This window comes from Antechinus flavipes, chromosome 2, assembly GCF_016432865.1.
Source record: "Antechinus flavipes isolate AdamAnt ecotype Samford, QLD, Australia chromosome 2, AdamAnt_v2, whole genome shotgun sequence".
Classification (NCBI taxonomy): Eukaryota; Metazoa; Chordata; class Mammalia; order Dasyuromorphia; family Dasyuridae; genus Antechinus; species Antechinus flavipes.
In genome coordinates, this window is record NC_067399.1 from 650,201,867 (window position 1) to 650,223,518 (window position 21,652).

The 21,652-nt window shown below is 46.8% G+C and overlaps 1 protein-coding gene across 7 annotated transcripts in view; it reads left to right on the forward strand.

The window, feature by feature from the left end:
• Nucleotides 1-21,652, forward strand: part of LDB3 (LIM domain binding 3) — a 117,492-nt gene that overhangs the window by 39,619 nt on the left and 56,221 nt on the right. For 4 of the 7 annotated variants that reach the window (XM_051982376.1, XM_051982375.1, XM_051982377.1 and 1 more), the window contains 4 exons: nucleotides 2,330-2,405; nucleotides 14,503-14,525; nucleotides 16,741-16,944; nucleotides 20,371-20,385. In XM_051982376.1, the coding sequence (XP_051838336.1) occupies nucleotides 2,330-2,405; nucleotides 14,503-14,525; nucleotides 16,741-16,944; nucleotides 20,371-20,385 (318 nt within the window). The remainder of the gene's footprint in view (nucleotides 1-2,329; nucleotides 2,406-14,502; nucleotides 14,526-16,740; nucleotides 16,945-20,370; nucleotides 20,386-21,652) is intronic. The other 3 variants (XM_051982374.1, XM_051982379.1, XM_051982380.1) reach the window with 1 other exon arrangement.

Below are 21,652 nucleotides of genomic sequence, written 5' to 3' on the forward strand. Positions count from 1 at the left end.
CTAGAGTGCTATTTCCTTGTCCTGCTCATTTTACACATGTGGAAACTGAGGCAAACATGATTAACTAACTTGCCCAGATTCACACAGCTAGTAAGTGCCTGAGACTGGACTTGAACATTTAAAGATGAGTTTTTCTGATTCCAAGCTCGGCATTCTATCCACTGGACTACCTAACTGCTTATATTTATTCCTACTCTACTCTTATTCTTTAATCCAAGTAAAGCCATGTACTCTGGCTATCTGACCAGATGGCAGACCTTTCAGATCAATGAGTCTTCACGTTGGAAGGGCCACCCTTAAGTCCTGCACAACAAGGAAAGTCAGGCGCCATTGACAGAGAGGATCTGCCCACTCTCCTGCCCTGAATCCTGGGTTTTCAAAATAGGGGAGACTGAGTCCCCAAGACCACGAGGCTAGTTGTGAAGATCCCCAGATAGACTCAAAAGCCTGTCTCCCTTTGTAGACGCATGTAGGCAGATAAGCAGAATCCTCTTCTTAGTCCAAGGTCATTCAAGTTACAAAATCAGGTTCACACTCTGGTCCTTCATTATACTCAAGGTACAATGGGAAGAGTCCTAGGGCTAGAGTTAGATAAGTTACTTGATTACTAATTCTGCGACTGTGGGCCAGTTTCTCTCTCTGAGCCTTAGTTTTCTTATCTGTACAATGGGGCTAATACCTTCTCTAGGACCTGCTTGATGGAGCTCCACTAGAATGTCAGCAGAGTTCTTTGCAAGCCTTAAATTGCTCTATAAATGGCAGTTCTTATTATCAGGAGGAAGTTTGAAGAAGCTCCAGTCTAAGGTGGACAGTGACGTAGATGGGATGACCAAGGGGAGCAGATGAGACGAGCCACCATGGCCAGCGCTCCTCCTTTGGAACGGGAGATTTTTCGGGGACAGAGAAAGGAAGAGACTAGACAGGGGTATCAGAGTTGGTACTTCATTGGTAACTCATGTCCTTCACAACAAGGGGCCCCAAGGGGGCTTTTTCCAACTACCATGCCCTGTGTTTCTAACAGGTCAAGGTCATCTGACTTCAAACCCCCACCCTACCAGCCCTCTGTGAAATCTCCCGGCTGAGAACACTCCCTCTCCCAATGCAGATATTGGGATTCTCTCTTTAATTTATAATTTTAGAGAGTTGCCTAGAACAATGGTGTCCAACCCATGGGGAAATGGGGCCAGCATACCCGAGTCCCTTCCAGGTTACTATTGACTTAGAAAACCACATATTAACATTACCTGTTCTATTGTCTTTTTATGAACATTTTTGTTAAATACTCCCCGATTATATTTTAATCTAGTTGGGACAACGAGCCCATGGGGCGCCATGTTTGACACCTCTGACCTAGAGCATTAACTGACTTACCTAGAGTCATATAACCAGTACGGGTCAGAGGTGAGACTTGAGCCTGTTGCCAAGGTTGATCGTAAGCTACAACTTTTCTTCTCTATTATTATTGTCATTCTTTGTTAATAGGAATAATAATAATAGCTGATAGTAATATGAAAATGACATCCTTTGATTTTTGGAGCTCAGAGAAAGTCCTCATTCAAGGTCCTATATTAAGATCAAGATCTCAGTGTTGTGGGCACTCAGAGCTTGCTTTGTGTGTAGGGTTCACCAGCACCATAGAGGCCAGCAGGGCCCTTCCCTCCCTCTCGTTCAGTCTGAACCTTCCGGATCTCACCCTGGAGGGCAGAGAAGGGATCCCAATCTTTGCTAAAGATCAGGGCATCCTCTTCCTGGTCACAGGCCCCTCTCAACTATGGATTTCTGATGAAAACTGGACCAGAAAGGTTGTCCACAGAGAGGAGAAGATATATCTCTTTCCCTTCTTTGTAAAAGTAGAGGACTATGGGTATGGAATGCTTCATACATCCTCAGAATTCTCGTGCTATATTGCCTCATTTTGCTGAAACATTTTTCCTTTTTTCCTTTCTTTTCATAAGGAATGATTCTCCCCTAAGGGGAGATGCAAGAGGAGGGACACATTTGGAAATGAAGTTGGTATAAAACAAATGAACTTAACAAAAATGTAATTAAATTTAAAGAAAACTGAAGAGATACTTTTTGGGACATGGGATTTTGTTTTGCTTGACTACACATATTTGCTCCAAGGGTTTTCATTTTCTTTTTTTTTTTTCTTTTAAAGAAAGGGAAGGAATGAGAGAAAATAAATGAATATTAATGGAAAAGGCAAAGCAAAGTATTGGGTCAGAGCATTCTGGGAAAGTGGGGCCAGGCTGGAGAAATAGCTCTGACAGCTTTGGGTTCTGCAAGGAAGAATGGTTCTCATTGGAACCTCATTTCTGATTTTTCCTAGGTCAAAGCGCCCCATTTCCATCTCTACCTCAGCTCCGCGGATTGAGTCTCCAATGCCCGTGATTCCCCATCAGAAGGTATGTGACATTTGGCTACGTGGCCCCTCTTTCCTTACACCGGTCTTCCTCCTTCCCCCCTTCCTGCATCCGAGTCCTTGGCTCATTTATCTTCTGAGAACAAGGACAAGCGTTTAATGGGACAAGAAAAAAGGGGAAAGGATGCTTGAGACACAATGAAGCAGGGAATGATGAATTGCAGGATTGAGCCTGTTGGACCCTAAAAGAAAATGTAGATAGAAATTCTTTTAACCCTAAGAACAAGTAAGTCTAAAAACATTCATCCTCCCCTTGCTCAGATCCCAGAAAAGCCAGGAGGGAACCCACGAATGCCCTCACAGGGATGACCAGTTGACCCAGAAATGCGTATCCTGACCCAGAACTAGAATGAGGAGGTGTTCTGGACTTATACAGGGGTTGGTGCTAATGGGGTTTATGACATTAGAAGATGAAGATGAAAATCCAGATCAGATTGGAAAATGGGACTTCTGGCTATGGACAGGACATCTCCCACCGAATGGGGCTCCTCCACGCCCCAGAGAGGTTTTCTCTCTAAAATACTTGACCATTTCCCAATTTGACTCTAGATCTTTCTTTTATAATCCCCTGAGTTGCCCCCTCATCTAATGCAGCAGAGCCAGAATTGGGGAGCTGAGAGGGGCTGCAAATATTTCCTCCCTACAGAGAAGAAGGGGCTCGGCAAGGTCTCCCCTGGCTCTCAGAGGGCTTGGCTACTCAGGCCCACGGCACTGTCCTCTCAGCTTGCTGGTTGTGAGAGTGTCAGGGAAATGGGGATGCAGATGCTCAAGCAGGGAGGGAAGCGGCAGGTCGAGCCTGCCTCATTTACACTATGTTGCTTTCTCTATCTCCTGTCTCAAGTAGCAGAGAGATCTGGGTGTTTTCAAAGGTTAGGGTTTAGTTGGTGAGGAGAAGAGCTTGGGACAGCAGAGGAGGGGCCCATGCTCCAAACGGGAGATTCCCATGATCCTCTTCTATTGTTACCTATCATGGAAATTGGGAGAAGAGGCTCGAGTGGCAAAGGCATGGGGCCCTTCAGAGGAGGGTTGTAAGGATGCTGAAGGTCTTTTGGGCAACAGCAGTAAGCAAAGGTCAGGTTCTTCCCAATGGAGCAGGATTTCCACGGGCCTTTTGGGGTCCAAGTGATCTCCCCATTCCTGGAGGTATCCAAGTGAAAGCTGATGACCACTGGCTGTGGGCATTTTAGGGAGCCCGTTCATGTTACAGATGGAGGATAAAACCTAGAATCTGCTCTAGGCAGAATCTTCTCTGTTAAGGCTGTGCTCCTGGCCAGGCAGAATGCTCCAGAACTCCTGCCTCCCCACCAAATTCACTCCAATCTTAGCTTGGCCATCTGTAAAATAAGTCAGGTTGCGAGAGACAGTATGATCAAGTGGGCAGGACACTGAATTTGAATCCTGGCTTAAACTTAAGCAAGCCCAGTGGACAGTGGCCTGGACTCAGATCCATTTACAAGCTGGGACTGAGGGCAAGTCACTTAGTCTCTCATTGCCTTAGTTTCCCCATCTGTAAAATGAGATTTGCCTTTAATGATCTCTAGAGTCCACCTCTAAACCTATGAGTCTATTACTTCATTTCATCAAACCTCAGTTTCTTCATAATTAAAATGCACTTGTGGGACTAAATAATAACAATAAATAATATTTGTCTATCATTTAAAATTTGTAAAATGTTCCATCAAAACAAGCTTTGTAAAAGCATCATTGCCCCCACTGTTCAGAGGAGGAAACTGAGGCAGTGACAGGCTAATAAGTATTCAGCCTTGGGGTTCCTGCTTCCACTGTTGGACCACACTGCCTCGGAATGTTCTTAGTGTCCTTGTATTTCTGGCACTGTTCAATCAGATGCCTTCTAAAACACTGCAGAAAACGCCTATAAGTCACCCAGCAAAAGATGGGGGAACTGCAGCCTTCACGGCAAGGGGATGTGCGGAGCATCATGGGAAGTCTGGGACAGGACTTGGAAATTCCTGACCTTGAGTTTGCCTTGTGGAAGGAGGCCGAGAGGACCAAAGGCGCGGTTGGGGTGCCCTCTGCAGGCCGCTCTGAGTGAATCAGGCCCTAAAATTAAGAAGGAAAGGGACAGAAAGCGAGGCTTTGTGGTGCTCGACCCCAGCCCTCAGCATCCAGTAGACAGTTGGAAGGTTGGGCGGAGTGGGGTTCTGGAGTGAGCCATCGACATTCAGGCAGGAGTAAATCCTGAGCCACCGAATTGATGTCGCTAGTCCTTGTGGAAAACCAATGATTCAGGGGAAACGAGAGGATTAAATTTACAGTCAAAAGACCTGAGTTCTAATTCTGATCTGGCACTTGTTACCTGTGTGACCTTAGGCAATTGTCTTTACCTATCTGATTATCAGTTTACCTATCTGCAAAATGGAACATTACTTAACTCATAAAAGTGATAGGAAGACGTTACTAAGCTGTTCCTCTTTCCTCAAAGGACATATCAAGTCTTTCTAACGGGCAGCTGTGGCCATTGTCTGGAGATGCTGTTCAAACTTTTTTTCTCTGCTGAGAACCGGGAGTTCTTATTCTCAAAAAGTATGGGGGATTCCTTAAAACAACGCCCACCTTTTCCGAGGCTATTCCTGACCTTCATTTGCATGTTGCCATAGCTCCCAGGTAGTTTTCCCCAAATCACTAAATTACAGAAACTCCATCTAATCCAAGCTTGAACCACAGCCCTCCTAAAACGTCCCCAACAAGTGTCGTCAGCTTCCGCTCTGACACCTCCTGGGATGGGAGACCTCTTCCTCGGGAGGGGCCCCTTCCATTTTGGTTCCATTCTAATTGTTAAGAACCCTTTTCCTTTTTTTCTGCCGGCTCCCTTGGCTAAATGATCCTCCCCCCCCAGAAGCCATCAAAAAGCCAGACCTGGCATGAGTTCAAATTCGGCCTTAAACCTTGGGAAAATGACTTAATCCGATCTGCCTCAGTTTCCTCATCTGGAACTGGAGATTAATCATGAACTGGAGAAGGAAATGGCAAATTTCCGGATCTTTGTTAAAATACCAGATGGGGTCGTGAAGAGTCACACAAAACTAGAGAACAACTGGCCAATAATAACTAATGTGCCCCAAAGTGAGAGGAATATAAATGCAAGCAGAAAGATAGGGCCTGCCCTCGAGGAGCTTATATTCTGTTGGAGAAAGGCAACACATAAAAGGAAAGGGAGGAGGGCGGGGTGCCGAAACTAGGCAGGGTAGAGCCTAGAATTCTCCAGAGGAGAATTCTTCTTAGAATGAGGAGCCACACCAGCCCCGAGAGAAGCGCCAAGAGCTTCAGAAGCAGAGACAGAGGGGACCCCCATGGGCCTTGACAGAGAGCTAGAAATGGCCTTATTTCCCTTCCGGAGAGTGGGAGCACAAATTCTCCCAGGAAAGCCTCAGGGCTGGGCCACATTTAGGGCTTCTATTAAAGCCCATATTTGGGGGTCCTTTTGATCTTTGCTCCAACTCAAGACTTGCGGAACCCAAACCCCCTGTCACCTCGGGATGCCCAAGAGGGAGCTGGAGAGTAAAGGGGCCGGATCCCATCCCAGCTACACCAGGCCCACAGTTATGAGTATGCAGATGGATGAACCCCAAGACTAATAATAATCAGTATTTATTATAAATATAATCAGTATTATTATAAACTAGTATTTATATAGTGCCTACTATACCATGCTAAGTGCTTCACAATTGAGTCCTGGGAGGTGGGTGGTGCGATGATGTCCATTTTACAGGTGAGGAAACTGAGGTAAACCAAGGTTGAGCGATGTATTACTCATGGTCACAAAGCAGCTAATAAGTGTCTCGCTCACTCCAGACCCAGAACTTGACCCTCTAGCTGCTCCAGAACTATGACCAATTGACTAGAGAGAGTCAAGAACAAAATATCAGTAAGCCAGAATTTGATCATCTGCTCTTCCCTCCACCCAGGAACTCTTCTCTCAAATAAATCATGAGCTCCTGACAGCCCCTTTGTGGCTTTAATTTTATCAAGATTTCAAGACCAGGCATATAAATGGGCAGAGAAGCAGGCAGCCTAGATGCAAGCTGGGAGCCTTGAAAGGAAGGTTTTTTTTTTTTTTTTTAGCTCTGTTATTAGGAATTATTTTCTTTGGAACAAAACAGTTCGTGGGAGAAGGATGCAGGGTCATCGATGGCAGTCGTAAAACCAGGCCTGAGGATAGCCCATACCCAGGAGGACATCGGGGTACTTTAGCTAGGGACGTGCCATAGGACTGCACAGGGTAGATGGTTTTGGGAGAGGGTCATGGTAACCGAGCCATGATATCAGGGCTCGGGGATGGTAGCCTTGGAGCAGAACGCCTCTTACAGGGAGGGCGATCTTTAGGGGAGCAAATATGTTCCCTCCCTGGGCATCAAAACATAGAAGTGTTTTCCTTGTTTGGAGGGGGCTGCCATTTCTCTAAGTTCTCTGGAGGAAAATGTCCCCTGGAAAGCCGCCCTAGGCCTGTCTAAGCCGAGGCTGCCCTGGGTCTAGGAAGCGTGGCTGGAGAGCGTTTGGCAGCTGTATGAGAAATCCCAGCAAGTCCTGCCTTTGACTGCTCCTCCCTGTGTGACCTTGGACAGAATCTTTTAATCTCCCTGGGTCTCATTTTCCTAATCTAGATAATGATAGGGTTAGACTAATTGGCCTCCAAAGTCCCTTCTAATCATTAGGATGATCCCACTGTGGACAACCTGCTCCGTCTCTTTGCCCCCCACCCTTGGATCCTTACCCATGAGCACAGCTGCCTTTGACTTTTCCAAAAGCCTTTCCTTGCTTCTTCTTCTTCTTCTTCTTCTTCTTCTTCTTCTTCTTCTTCTTCTTCTTCTTCTTCTTCTTCTTCTTCTTCTTCTTCTTCTTCTTCTTCTTCTTCTTCTTCTTTTTCTTCTTCTTTTTCTCTGAGGCATTTGGGGTTAAGTGACTTGCCCAAGGTCACTCATCAAGGAAATGTTAAGTGTCTGAGGGCAGATTTGAACTCAGGTCCTTCTGACTTCAGAATTGGTGCTCTAACCACTGCCCCTTCTTACTTCTTTATTCAGGGGCAAACTAGCTCTCAGAGGATGTGAAGAGACACCCCAATTACCAGCCTGTGGGGGCTGGAGACAGGCAACATCCCACAAACAGCTTTTTTATTCCAGGGCTTCCCTCGTCAAGGGGATAGTGTGGAAGCCACAGGCCTGAACCAAGGGGTCTGAGCTTTGAGGGTGGGAGGGCAGCCGGGCTGTGTACACTGCCCCTTACGTTACAGACGGCCACGTCCATACTGCTTGTGTCTCTCTGATGACTCTTTTTTTCTCTGCCCCCTCCCTCGCCCCTGCCCCTTCCATGGCGGCTCCCTTGCTCCAGGACCCTGCTTCGGAGATGAATGGCAACTTGGCAGCTTTAAGCTCTATCCCCAGCCCCAAGGTGGACCTCCCCACCCCAGGGGTGACCAATGGAACAGGCCTAGGGGCTCTCAGCACCCAGGAGGTCCGCCAGACCCTTAGCTCCTCCTCCCAGGCGACCATCATCTCCTCCCACACGGTGACCTCGGAGCCTTCGCCTCCGAGAGGGAGCCAAGGGTCGAAGGCCAATCCAGAGGTGACCTCTGGCAGCCCGAGCCCCAAGGCGCAAGCGGGCTCCGGGCTACAAAAGCAGTATAACAATCCCATTGGTCTGTACTCGGCAGAGACGCTGAGGGAGATGGCTGAGATGTATCAGCTCAGCCTCAAAGGGAAGGCTCCGGGTACAGAACCTCCGAGAGGGTAGGTAACTCAGCGTGCACCGTCCTCCCCGCCTGCTCCGTGACGGCACAAGCCACATTCCCAGTTATCCCTAAACACACAAGGGAGCTCTGGGTCCTTGGTGCTCTGCTAGCTCCTGCTGGGTCAAGTGCTTTGGGATCCATCCAGTCCAGGGGAATTCGAGTCAAACCAGGTGTTTACCAGGTCTCCTACCAGCGGGGCTCAGGGGATAGAGACCTAGGCTCGGAGGCAGGAGGGCCTAGACTCGAGGCCATGTCTCCTGCCTCTTCTCTATCCCATACATCCCTACACTGCAGATGAGTTGCTACCTTGATAATTCTCATAACGATAAACCCGGGGCCCTTAAATCTTGCCTCGGACATGGATTGGCTGTATCATCTCGGGCAAATCAAAGTGCTCTAGGCCAGAGGTCTCAAACTTGTGACCAACCCAAAGCAGATTACAATGGAATTGGGAAACATTTAACACAATAAATAAAAATACATTACAACATAGATGATGAAATTTGTGGTTTTCTAAGAACGATAGATAGCCTGGAAATCCCCTTCCATTCAAGTGTGCCATCTCCACTTTAGGCAAGTCCCAAAGTTTGGAAATTGCTGAGAATTTGCTGCTAATCTGCGGTAGGATGGGCTTCCTTATCTCGGGAAATTCCCAGATCTGGTTCCTATATCTCTGCCTGCCTATTATCGGTGCCAGCTGGACCAGGGACGATCTCTCTGTGCTTCAGACAACTCTCTATCTCTATCTCTGCTGAAAATCCCCTCCACCAACGCCCAGTTAAAATCTAAAAAAAAAGTCAAAACAGGGGAGAGACCTTTCTGAGAAAAAAAAATACAATGCAAAAGAGAAAACACAATAGCGAGCCAAGTCAGGTGAGGGTTCAGGAGGAGAATTAGGAGGGGACTCTCGGCCTAAGAGGAGGGCAAAGGGAAATGTTGTGAAGGAAGCTTCCATGGGCATCCATGAAGGGAGTATCTAAAGCTTTGCCCAGACCCAGGGCAGATGGGCTTAGAGATAGGTATGGCTTCCCCAGCTCCTTCCTCCACTGCAGTAGGCAACGTCGCAGTGTATAGACAAAAGAAGGGGAAGGAGAGAAGAAGACACTTGAGGTTTTCAGAGGAAAGAAGCAGGAATACAGCACATGTAGGCAACCATGAAGACAGTGACCTGGCTGGAGAAGAGTGCACCTGTTGGGAGGTTGGGGGACAAAAAGCCAGAAAGGGAGGTTGGGGCCAAATTTTGGAAAGCCTTGAGTGGTAGGTAAAGGAGTTCTGACTTAGCCTGACAAATTATCCCTTTTCCAAAACCAGCAGACCTGACCAAAGGGACAGTGAAATAGTGTATACTAAAGAGGAAGGCTCAGGTCCACGTCCTTAAAGCAGAAAGAGGAAACATGGTGGATAATGTCTGGAGGAGAGGCAGCCTGAAATAGTGGAGAAGGCATCGGACTTGGAATGAGGAAAATGAGTTCAAAATGCTGGGCAAGTCGTCTAGCTTCAATGCCTCAATTTGCTCAGGTGTCAATTGGGGGAGCTGAGCTCCATGGTTTCTAAGGTCTCTTCTGACTCTGAATCTATGATCCCGTGAGGGACAAAAGACCCATATTGTTCTAGGAGTAAACTAGAGCCTACCTAGCCAGAGGGAAGAATTGGATGATGGATTGGGGCTTTGGTTATTTGAGTATTGACTCCTGTTTTCTCTCTGTTAAAAGACCCCCAAAGATCTAACTGCTCTCTCTTAGTTGAGACAGATAAAAGGTGGGATCTTAGAGTAGTCTAATCTCAGTAGGCAATCAGTCAGTCAGTAAACCCACATTTATTAAACGCTTCCTATGTGCCAAGCATCATGCTAAGTGCTAGAGCTACAAAACATGCAACACATAGCGCTTAATTTACGCCTTAGTGTTTGGATCATTTTTTTAGATCTTTCAGTTTCTAGAGAGGAGCTGAAGAGAGAAGAGCAGGTAAAATAGTAACCTTGAGAGATAAGATTTGAACTCAGAGCTTGTCTCGCTGAAAGTAATTTGTGAAGAGGGATTGTTTTGTTCTTTGTAACTCAAGAGAAGGGAGGAGCAGCCCTTGTGTTGTAGTCGGATGGATCATCGAATGGCTCTGTAGGGATTGTTGGTTGGGGTGCCTGAGGAAACAATACCGTTTATTCCAGATTTTTCATGGTCATTGGTCAAAGGCGTGAGCAGCTGATTTTTTGTGTGCAGATTTGAGGGTGGAGCTGTACTGGGGGGCTGAATCACTCTGATATTTGAAGCTTCTGGAGCATGATGGGATTTGCCACTTTTGTAATCTTTCTTTAGAGCGAGGAGGAGATAAATAGCAAAACCAATAATTACTAGGGAATGGGGGCAGCCTCCCTCCCTATAACTCGCTATAACACATTCACCATGGGTGTCTGGTGGGAATTAGGAATGGTAGTATGGCAAACCTACAAAGCCGGGTGAACAAGTCTCCCATCACGAGGGTAGACTGTAATGTTACGGTATAAGATCTTTGTGCGTGGGTATTATTTCATTTATAATATTTGTAAACTTCAACTCTAGGACATAGTAGATGCTTAATCACTTCTCATTTATTGATTGGTTATTGGGAAGGGGACTTATCGTGGGGAAGAAAATTCTACAGATTTAGATGGGATCTATTCATCAGCCAAGAAGCATTCTGTTTATTTATTTATTCATTCGTTTATTTGTTTGTTTATTTATTTATATTTTGCTGGGGCTATTGGGTTAAGTGACTTGCCCAAAATCACACAGCTAGGAAGCGTTAAGTGTCTGAGGTCAAATTTGAACTCAAATCCTCCTGACTTCAGGGCTGGTGTTCTATCCACTGCACCATCTAACTGCTCCCAACAAGCACATATTAAGTACCAACTTGGGATCAGCCACGGTGCTAGCTAATGAAGGTACAAGTAACCACAAAACATTTCCAACTCACAAGGAGCTTACGATGGGGAAAGCACCATCTTTGGAGTCAGAGGATCTCTCCAGTGATGTGTCTGACCTATGTGACCAGAGGCAAGACATGTCCCCTTGGAGGCTTCAGAATTAGTAGCGACTCTCATTTCTATGGCTGTGACATCTTGCGGGAGGCTAAGAAATGGGTATCGAGGTGTTAGCTCGGACCTAGCCTTGAGCCTGAGTCCTGTGACTTGGGTCGAGGAGAGTGGGGACGAACAGCAGAGTCTCGTCTCCGTTGCTCCGGAAACCTGCTTGACCGTTCCAGGGTGACCAGGCAGAGGAGGAGAGCCAGATGTGGAGGCCCAGCTCTAGCTGTGGGAAGGGGCTTTGCCACCTCCTTTGGAGGCCGAAGCGCTGATCAAGTATTTCCTACATCAGAGGCTCCATGCCCAACGCTCGCCTAAAATGGAAAAGGGACCGTGGCTTCTTCCTAAAATATCCCAGCTTGGGGATGTTTTTGGTGTCATCCAGGGTTCAGAGGGCAGATGGAATTTTCTTGACTCAGAGTGTCTGGAGACATGTTAGGGGATCAGAGCCAGGGAGGGATGAGAATCCTGGAGTTCGGCTCCCCGGTGATCGGATGTCAAACAGAGCCACAGTGTGATCTCAGCACCTGGGCCCAGGAAACTCGGGCCTTGATCAGCAGTCACGCTCCAAGCAGCCGGGATGGACAGAAAGAGCCTGATCAGGCAGGGCGGCTCCTGGAGCCCTTCCTCACACAAGGGTTCAAGGCCTCAGTCAAACCAGGAAGGACCAGAGTTTCTCATGAGAGTGCCCACATTTAGCTCTTCCCCCCACACACATATTGACCCCATCCTTTTTAGCTCTTGCTAATTTACTTGATCCTGAAATGACATGGCCCCCCAGGGAGGTGGAGGTTTACACCATGAAAAAGGAGCCCAGAATGGACAGTAATGAATAATAAAGGATAATCAAGGGAGACAGCCCTGATTTAGTGGAAAGAGCCTGTTTCCCTCCTTGAGATCTCATCTTCCTCATTTGTAAAATACGAGAAAGTAAGGTTTAGTAGAAAGGGCTTTGGCTCTGGAATCAGAGGCTTTGGGTTCAAATCTCACTTTCAGTGCTTTCTTCTTTTGCTCCCCTGGGCCTTTATGGCCCCTTCTGTAAAATGAAAGAGTCCCTAGGGATCCTTCCTGCTCCAGATCTAAGAGCCTTTGCTCTACCCTGGGAGGTAGTGAGCTCCCCATTGCTAATGGAGCTCAAGCTAAAATTGAGTGAGTCCTAGTGGGGAGGGCTGTAGAAGCTTCGAGAAGGGCTTGGACTAGAGGACCTCGGTCTGAGGAGCTTATCCATCCCCTCCTCCCAACCCCCACCCCGACAGTGATTCTAATTTAAGTAAAAGGGACATGTGGAGGAAGAAGATATTTTAAGACAACCTCTCCAGATCGTACCCCGGAGGCCAAGAACTGTTCTGCCTTTATACAGGGCCAGCTCTGCTGTGACCAGGAACTGATGCCCTCTTCAAAAGCCTGTCCTTCTCTGTCTCTGTCTGTCTTTCTTTCTGTCTGTCTGTCTCTCTGTCTCTGTTTCTGTTTGTCTTTGTCTTTCTGTCTCTGTCTGCCCATCTCTCTCTCTGTGTCTCTCTCTTTCTGTCTGTCTCTGTCTCTATCTCTGTTTGTCTGTCTCTAACTCTATCTCTATCACTCTGTCTCTGTCTCTGTTTCTGACTGTCTCTGTCCATCTCTCTCTGTCTCTGTCTCTCTCACTGTCTCTGTCCATTTCTCTCTCTCTCTCTTTCTTTCTGTCTCTGTCTATCCTTGTCAGTCTGTCTCTGTTTCTCTCTCTGTCTGTCTCTCTGTCTTTCTGTCAGTCTCTGTCTCTTTGTTACTCTCTCTGTTTCAGACTATTTCTCTGTTTCTCTCTCTGTCTCTGTCTCTCTGTCTTTCTGACTGTCTCTGTCTATCTCTGTTTCAGTTTTCTTATCTGTAAGATGAAAATCTAGGACTGAATGTAGAACCGAGCTCTTTCAGCTGTCCATCCTGTTGAAGCAGAAAGCTTCTTCTGGGTCCCTAGAGAAGGGACTCCAGAAGTTGTATGATCATAGGGGGCGGGGAGGGAGCTCACCTACCTGAGAGAGCTCCTTTACACATATCATACATCCCTGGTGTTTATGGGGGATTTGTTACACATATCATGCATCCTGGTGTTTATGGGGGATTTGTTACTTTGATTAAATTTTTTTTTGTTTTAAACTAGCGTCCCCCAGATGACTGACTGAAAAGTCAGCTTTGAGTGGGTGCTGCCCCAGACAGAGCCTTGAACCTGAGATGGGGGAGGGGCAGCGGGAGGAGGGGCAGCGGCTGGAGTCCAACCACAGCCATTTGCTCAGGCGCCTAGAGGTCAGTGATGTGACCAGAGAGGCTGGGGTGACCTCGCCCCGTCCTCCTGTAAGCCCAGGCTCTGAGAGGGAAAGGGATGGCAGAGGGAGGAGGTGGGGGGGGCTCCTTTGGGATGCAGGAGGGATGAAGCAGCCCACCATATGGTAACTTCCAGTTTTAACTCATTATTCTTGCTAACGATGCACCAGACTCAGCTGTTAATACCCACTAACTGAATGTAAATGCCATCAACATGCTCTGTGTCACATGCTGGGGCCTTAGTGAAAAACCAAGTTATTCTTGTCCAATTGTGGTTCTGGACCTGGATTCAAATCCTCCTCTTATCAGCTCTATGGCCAAGTCCTAGTCTCTTAATCTCTCTGAAACTCAGTTTCCTCACCTTAAAAATGGGCTTCCTATCTGTCACGCCAGCATTGTTGTAAGGAAGAACATCTAATGAGAGTCATTAACTAAATGCTGCAGAGTGTGAGTGGTTATTGTTATTATGGCTCTCTGGGGTCTGTAGCTCCTGTGCCTTCCTCAGAGATCTCCCCTGGGAGTTCAGGTTGGGGAACGTCTCCGGAAGGACCCTTAGAAGGTGTTACAGGGATGGGGATGGAGGTGGAGATGGGCAATTTGATCCATCTAAAGAGCTATTAAGCAAAGAGTCCTTCCCCTGGACAGTGGAGGCCTCTGGGAGCTGCTCTAGACTTGTTTCAGCCCCTGCTATCCATATTCCCTCCACCCCCAATCCCACGTCTGAGATGCTGATCTTTCTTTGCACAATGAACTGAATGCTGGGGCTTTCTCTAGGGAGAAGGGGACAGAGATATGTCGTTACGTGTCATAATGTCTCCGATTTTCCACCAATATTCAGGAATAAAACCAGGTGGCGGCATGTCAGCCGGGACCCAGAACCCCCTCACTGGGTTCCTACTGGGACTCGGTCTCTCTCTGTCACGGGGATCTTTCCAAAACTGTCTCCAGAGACTTACTGTTTCTTCTGTCTGTTCTTTTTCTCAGGTTATAGCCAACTCTCCTGCCAAGTTAGTATCGAATTGAAGAGTGTGTGTGTGTATGTGTGAGTGTGTGAAAGCATGTGCGTGCGTGAATCTGTGCACGTGAAAGCCTATGTCCATACATCAGTGGCATTTGCATGTCTCTCTGTGACAGAATTGTACAAAACGGCTATGTGTGTGAGCAAAAAGCATTAGACATAGATGTGTTTGTGCAGCTCTGCGTGTGCTACACACACACGAAGGGACCTGAATAAATACAAACACATGTATACGTGTGCTCACGTGGAAATATGCATGCCCTTGCACACATGTGCTAGACACGTGTGTATTCTCAATCAGCCACCTAGGCATAGTCACATGATGTGTACATACATTTCTGATAACTCCCCTAGACATATAAAGACTACAAAATAGACATGTCCTCGCTCTCACGTGTTATATGCACATAGGATTTACATTCAAAGCATTCACAGGCTCTCATTTTTACATATATACACATATATTTATAAATATATAGTTTTATATAAATACATATTTTTATAAATATATACACATATGCATTCTATGTATGTCTATACACACATATTCCCATCCACTCTCCTGTATATACAAATACAGCTCTTTATACACATGTGGATAGGTCTCTATGTGTGATAGAAAAAGCCCGAGTTACCGTGTTCCGTGTGGAGTTGGAGGGTGGCTCGCATGGGATTGTGTTTCCTGCTGTGTTCTGCCATGCTTGGCTGGCTTTGGAGTGGGCTGCTGGCCACACGATTGGCCGGATCATCGGCCATCGGTCCCTATCCTCTCTCCCCCTTCGCGGGGATTCCATCTTCCCTCAGCCCCTCACCCAAATTTCTTCTTCTTAGTCAGGTCATCTTTTTTTTCTGGCTCCTTCCTTCTAGAAATCCTGTCCCTTCCGGGGATTCTTGGCCAAGTTATGCTGCATGGACCCGCATGTCTCCCTCCCACAAAACTGGCTCTCCCTAGGCACGTGGCCTCCGAATATCAAGGTCTGGGCTTCTCGGGGAGAAGCTCCAGGTACAAGCTCCATCCTTCCGGAGCTCCTCCCTAGCTCACAAATCAGGAAGCCACACTGAGTCTTCTGGGGAGTAAAAGCCAGAGGGGATCCGGACTTTGGGAAAGTGGGGCTGGACTCGGCTGCTTGCTGTCTGCTACATGGATAGGGATTTTGTTCTGGTCTGCACAGAGGGTCCCTGCCAGAGAAACAAGAGGGATCCCCAGAAAGAGCCAGGAGAAACAACCCCCTGAACTATTGCCCCTTCAGGAAACTTCCAGATGGCAGAGAACGCTATGATCCTTCTTCTGAGGAGAGTGGAGCCCCCATTTCTCCAATGCAGGACATGGCAGGGATGCTCTTTGCTTCTGGGCCTTGGATGGCATGGATTGGACTGAGTCTGTCTGCTCTCATTTGTCTGTCTGTCTGTGTCCACAAGAGTGGTTCTTGTTTTCTTTCTTCTCCTGCCCCATCCCTGATGTCAAGTCTGTACAACGTGAGATATCTGACAGAACTTAATGGGCACAGGAACCCATATGGGCACCCACAACTCCCCTGGGCTTATCCCATGAGGCTGTTCAGTTCATACTTTTTTTTTTTTGGCAAGCACCCAACTAATGAGTGGCAAGTATCCGAGGCTGAATTTGAATTCAGATCCTGCTGACTCCAGGGCTACTGCTCTATCCACTGTGCCATCCCTGTCTGGGTACAGTCTAGGACCATGAGAAAGGCCTTTCTGAGCTGGTGGGTAAGGCTTCCTTACACTGAAATCAAGCTAAGAAGGTCTGTAGCAGCCAAGATGGTCATTTTTTTCCCCTAGAGAAGTCCAATGGCAAGATAGAGCCAATTTGCAAGCCTTTATTAAATGCCTACTGTATACCAGGCCCTGTGTCAAGAGCTGGACATACATTCTGTTAAGATGCCTGGAACCTTCCAGCAGTCATTTCTCCACTCCCTCCTCCCCTTGTCTGACCCCCTTCCATGATCAAGCCCAGTAGGCTGACCCATTACCACTTAGTCCCCGTGCCTTCTCTCTGTGAGATATCTCTCATCAGCTGGCTCATCACCCTTTCTTTGATTTTCTATCTAATGCCAGACCCTCTGTCCTTCCTTGTTTCCTTATTTCCTCCTCCCTCCCTTCTTTGCCTCCTGTTCTCTGCCCACCTCTCGCCCACTTCATCCCTCCCTACCCCTGTGTCCTCTCCTCCCTTCTCCTACCCCCAGTGCGGAGTACCAGGAACGCTTCAATCCCAATGCCCTGAAGGACTCTGCCCTGTCAACCCACAAGCCCATCGAGGTGAAGGGGCTTGGGGGCAAGGCCACCATCATCCATGCCCAGTACAACACGCCCATCAGCATGTACTCGCAGGATGCCATCATGGATGCCATCGCTGGCCAGGCCCAAGCTCAGGGCAGCGAGTTCAGCGGGTAAGACCTGACCCCCATCGTGCCCGTGCCTGGGAGGGGGCACCTGTCCCCTCTCCTGGTCCAAAGTTCTCCTTGGTCTGGAACGGGTCTCAGAAGACCATGGGCCTGAAGGGCACTGGAGGATCATAGCCTCGGACCTGGGAGGTCCTCAGAACCTGTGTACCATTTTACAGATGAGGAAAATGAAATCCAGGGAGGTTGAGCCATGTGAGCAGAGTCACACCTGATTGTAATAAAGGCAGGGAAGCTATAGAAATCTCCTCTGGCAAAGGGACAAAGGAAGGAACACAAATGGGTTGTCATGATGTACTTAAAAGTATAGGACAACAACAGGTGACCACTTACCCAAATCCCCAAATGCCACTTGACCACAAACGGCATCCTCTTCATCACCAGCACGGTTCACAAGATTATCTTCCGATAGATTGTGCCCTCAGCTGCTTCCTTGTCCACTGTCTATGACTGGTGTACGAAGCCCTATTTGGCCAGGGTAGCTTGCGTTCCTTCTAGATGGAAGTCCCGACAAGAATAATTCTATGTCTCAGACTTCTCCGGTAATGTTTGCTCTTGGCCTTGGGCCCTCTCCTTCTTTGTCTTCAATTTTAGAGTTCTAACTGAAATCCCTCTTTAGTATCCCGGGGCTTTGGTAGGCTGGGGGCTGAGAAGTTCTTAGTTTGTTCATATGATCTATCTCTGCCCACCCCAGGACCAGATGTCTTGGTAATAAGTATCAGCAGATAGAAGAGAAAAAGCTGGGGGGTGAAAAGGAAGCGCTCCTGGGAATCCCTCAGGGTCATTAAGTTGTCTTGTCCGTCATGACTTTTCATAGTCCTGGGGTCTTCTCTAGGTAAGCTGTTGAAAAACTCCAGGAAGACTAGAGAAACCGTTTGGTCTCCTGCTAACAGGGGAAAAGGATATATTTCAGGTTTCTCTAGCGTAGCCTCCATCCCAGACTCCTAAGAGGCAAGACCAGCTGTTAGGATGTTGATTCCAAATATCCTCTTGAAACTCTGAATGTTTTTCTAGAGAAAGATGGATTTTAGTAGATTTTTAATTCAGAGGAGGGAAAGAGAACAAACTTCTAGGACCAGAGCCAGCCCATCTCAGAGACTTTTTCAAGAATTCTTCATTTTCTGGGGTATTTTGGTGATATCTAAACACAATTTTCTCCCTTTTTTAACTTTCTCTTATTTATTCTGATTTTTTCACACTTGAGATGGAAAGTGTACTGCTTCATTTCTCTCTCTCTTCGAGCTAAGATCAAGAATAAGAAGGCAGCTCTGAAAATAGAATACGGGTCAGGGGTTTTCCACTGAGATCAGAGCTGTGAAAGGATTCCTTATTTGTGCATCGCCCCAAGTGGCAATGAAAACTATCTGCTCTGAAGAGCAGGCTATACAATTGTAAGCTGGTGGCACAATAAAGAAGGAAAAATTAAAGACCAGGATTACTCCAAAAGCCTCTCTTGCTGCCTTGCCTCCATCTTCAAGGGATCCTGAGAAGGGACTCCCTATATTCTTGGATTCATCCTAAAGGTGATTAGTGTGTACATTTTCAAAATTTGGGGGCAGGGAAATTATGCCTCTGTCCTATGCTGGGTAGCAGCATATCATACAATCCCTACCAATAGAGAGAATTTTTTAATGTTTATTCTAGATCTTTTAACTCAAAAAACATGAGGAGGAAGGGACTAAAAAGTATTTTCTTACTTCTTTTCCCATTCTTCACCATTGTTCAGGATACTTTATGTATCACCAGCCCTTATATCATGGTGTGTGTGTGTATGTGTATGTGTGTGAAGAAATTGGCTTGGACATATCTGAGGGATGGGAGGCAGAAGAAATATCTAGTAGAATATCTACTAGTTTTGTATAGGGTAACTTTCATGGCAGAAAGCTTAAGCCAAACTTAAGGAATCATCCAATCCAATCACCAACTTATTTTACAGCTTGAGAAACTGAGGCAGAGAGAGATTGCCCGAGGCGATACAGATGGCAAGGACCAGGGCTAGAGCTCAGGACTGAAACATTGGTCTCTAATTCCGAGTTTCTCCATTGTACCTCACAATACAAGGTTTGCCTGTAGTGTTCGGGCTAGCTTTCTGGAGGACCTCGGGACCAGCCTTGATCTGAGTGCAGGAGGCAGGATGCCAGCAGGAGGCTGGTCAAAGATAGAATGTCTATCTTCCGGTCCTTAGCCCTTATATACCTTATTGTAATTACATCATTATAGCATATTAGTATGAACTAGAGAGCCATTATATCACCATGCTAAGTACCAGGTATATATGTGAATTAGAGAACCATCATTTCATCAGTTCCACTGAGTTAACACCTTGTTTGAGGTATACTTCTCTAGAGTTCCAGCCCTCTATTTGACCCACCTCTATTAAACCATGAATGGGAGCTAACAACCCCCTTCCCTCTATTGAGCCTTTTTGCCTTTCTCAGCCTTTCTCAGGGGTCTCCAAAGCCATAGAACCATAGAAAGATGGTAGAAGTCTTGGTCAAGATAAGTCAATAAGCATTTATTAAGTGTCTGGGGTGAAGGGGGGGAAGAAAAATGCCCTGTGCCTCCCTATAAACATAATTCTTCTAAAGCTATCATTTGGCTCTCAGTGAGAACAGACATTCATAGCAGACTGTGCAGGTTTACAAGATTTCCCTCCATTGCCTTATTCCACCTTATGAGGTAGGTACTGACCCATTTTATAGATGAGGAACCTGAGGCTGAGAGGTAAAGCAATGTAACAACAGCAAATTATATTTGCAGGTACCTTATTAAGGTTTGCAAAGAATTTCCCTCACAACTCTGCAAGGTTGTGTGAGAATGACAACTCTTGTCATTCTTATTTACAAATGGGGAAATAAATCTCTAACAAAAACAAAATCACCTTTTTAAAAAAAAATGGTGCTTTAAACATTTTTCACATACAGCCTACAGGTAGATAGTTCAGACATTATCATTACTCCATTTTATAGATCTGAAACTGAGACTTTGAGAGAGTGTCGCTTTCCTAGGTAACGTGGACAATAAGTACCTTGAGGGGGGATTTGAACCCAGGTGTCCTGTTCTTTCTGTAACACCATGCTACCTTTTGCAAAACATATTAAAACATAAAACGCGCGGTTGGTAAGGTCAGAGTGCAGTACTTGGATCCGGGTCCCTTGACACCTAAACCACGATGCTGCCTCCGGTGTACTGAGCCTACTTGTGCTTATTTCGATTAGCTGGTGTTGATTAACTTGTTTTTTTCCTCATTGATGTTTCTTTTCTTTTCTTTTTTTTCTCTCCTTTCTTTATTCAATTCTTCCTCTTGTAACTCATTTCTGGTACTAACCTTGCCCCGCTGTGTGCTCTACACCCCCTCTGTTTATTGATGGAAACCACTCACTCAATGCTGGGTTTTCATCTCCCACCTGGCAGAGAATCACCACTTGTGTAAGTAGATGCATCTCTCCCCCTCCCCGAGTCTGTCTATTTGTCTGCCTGCCTTCCTGCCTGCTCCTTTGGGGTGATTGGGTAACTGGGTGTGGATTTGATCGGGTGTGTTCCATGACAAGTACAGAGGGCAGCAGCTTTGTGCCCCGAGTTATCACCCGTTGCCCGCTCCCTGACTCACAGCTTCAGGAAATGGGAACCGTGTCCGGTCGTCCAGGAGCCTGGCAGCCTTCAGCCTGCTGGCCTTACCTACAGGATTGTGTGAAAATCTGCCTCCAGAGACTCTGTAGAATCCAAGGTCAAAGTCTGAGTTCCGTCGCGGGAACATCCCTTAACAGACTTGAGCTTCCTCTGATAGAGGGAGTTCGGATCCTTATTCTGACATAACAGTGTGCGGTTTCTTGGAGTGTTGCTGTCTTTGGATGGAAGGCAGGATCCTTAGAGGCCCTGTCTAAAGTATCATCATGGGAAAGGGCTCTGAAGGAGCTAGCATGGTGAGGTCCCGGGAAGGGACCATCTGCTGGCCTAGGATTACTGTCTGGAAGAGACCATAGCCATCCTCTAATACAATCTTTTGCTTTTATGGCCCCATAGAGGTCTTACCCCAAATCACACGCACTTTGATTCAGTTTAACATTTATGAAGCGCCTGCTGTGTGCGGAAGCTTGCAGTCTAAAAAGGGAATACACTATATAGCCAAAATCCACCCTAATCCTTGGCAAACATCTGATGGAGCAAAAGGTCCTTTATCAGCTGGGATGAGTGAGAGGCTCAGGGCAGACAGACTCCCTGGAGAAGGCAATAATAGTTGAGCTCCATTTCAAAAGATGGGTAGGAAATCAGTGGGGAGAAGGTGGAGGGAAGGAAGGAGGGATTCCAAGAAGAATTTCCTGGCCCCTGCTTAGCATAAGAAAACACTTGCAGTACAAAGGCTCCGATGTTTCCTTTGCCATCAGAATGGATATTCTTATTCTGTGGCTTGGAAACCATTTATTGAGATGTGTCTGAAAGCTTAGTGAGAGGCCTCTGAGAATTGAGGATGGAGCTGAATTGACTTGCATTGAATTGAACCGCGATATTTCGATATGTGTTTTAAGAACCTCGGTGTTGGACATTTCCCAATATTCCTCTTTTCCAAACCTGCTCTCTTCCAATACGACAAATCTCCTCTGGCTCCCTGGCATGGGCCTAATCCTTCCAACACAAATGATACAGATTAGCATTGATTTAGCTGAAAATTTCAGTTCCCCTGCTTTTCTCAGCTGGA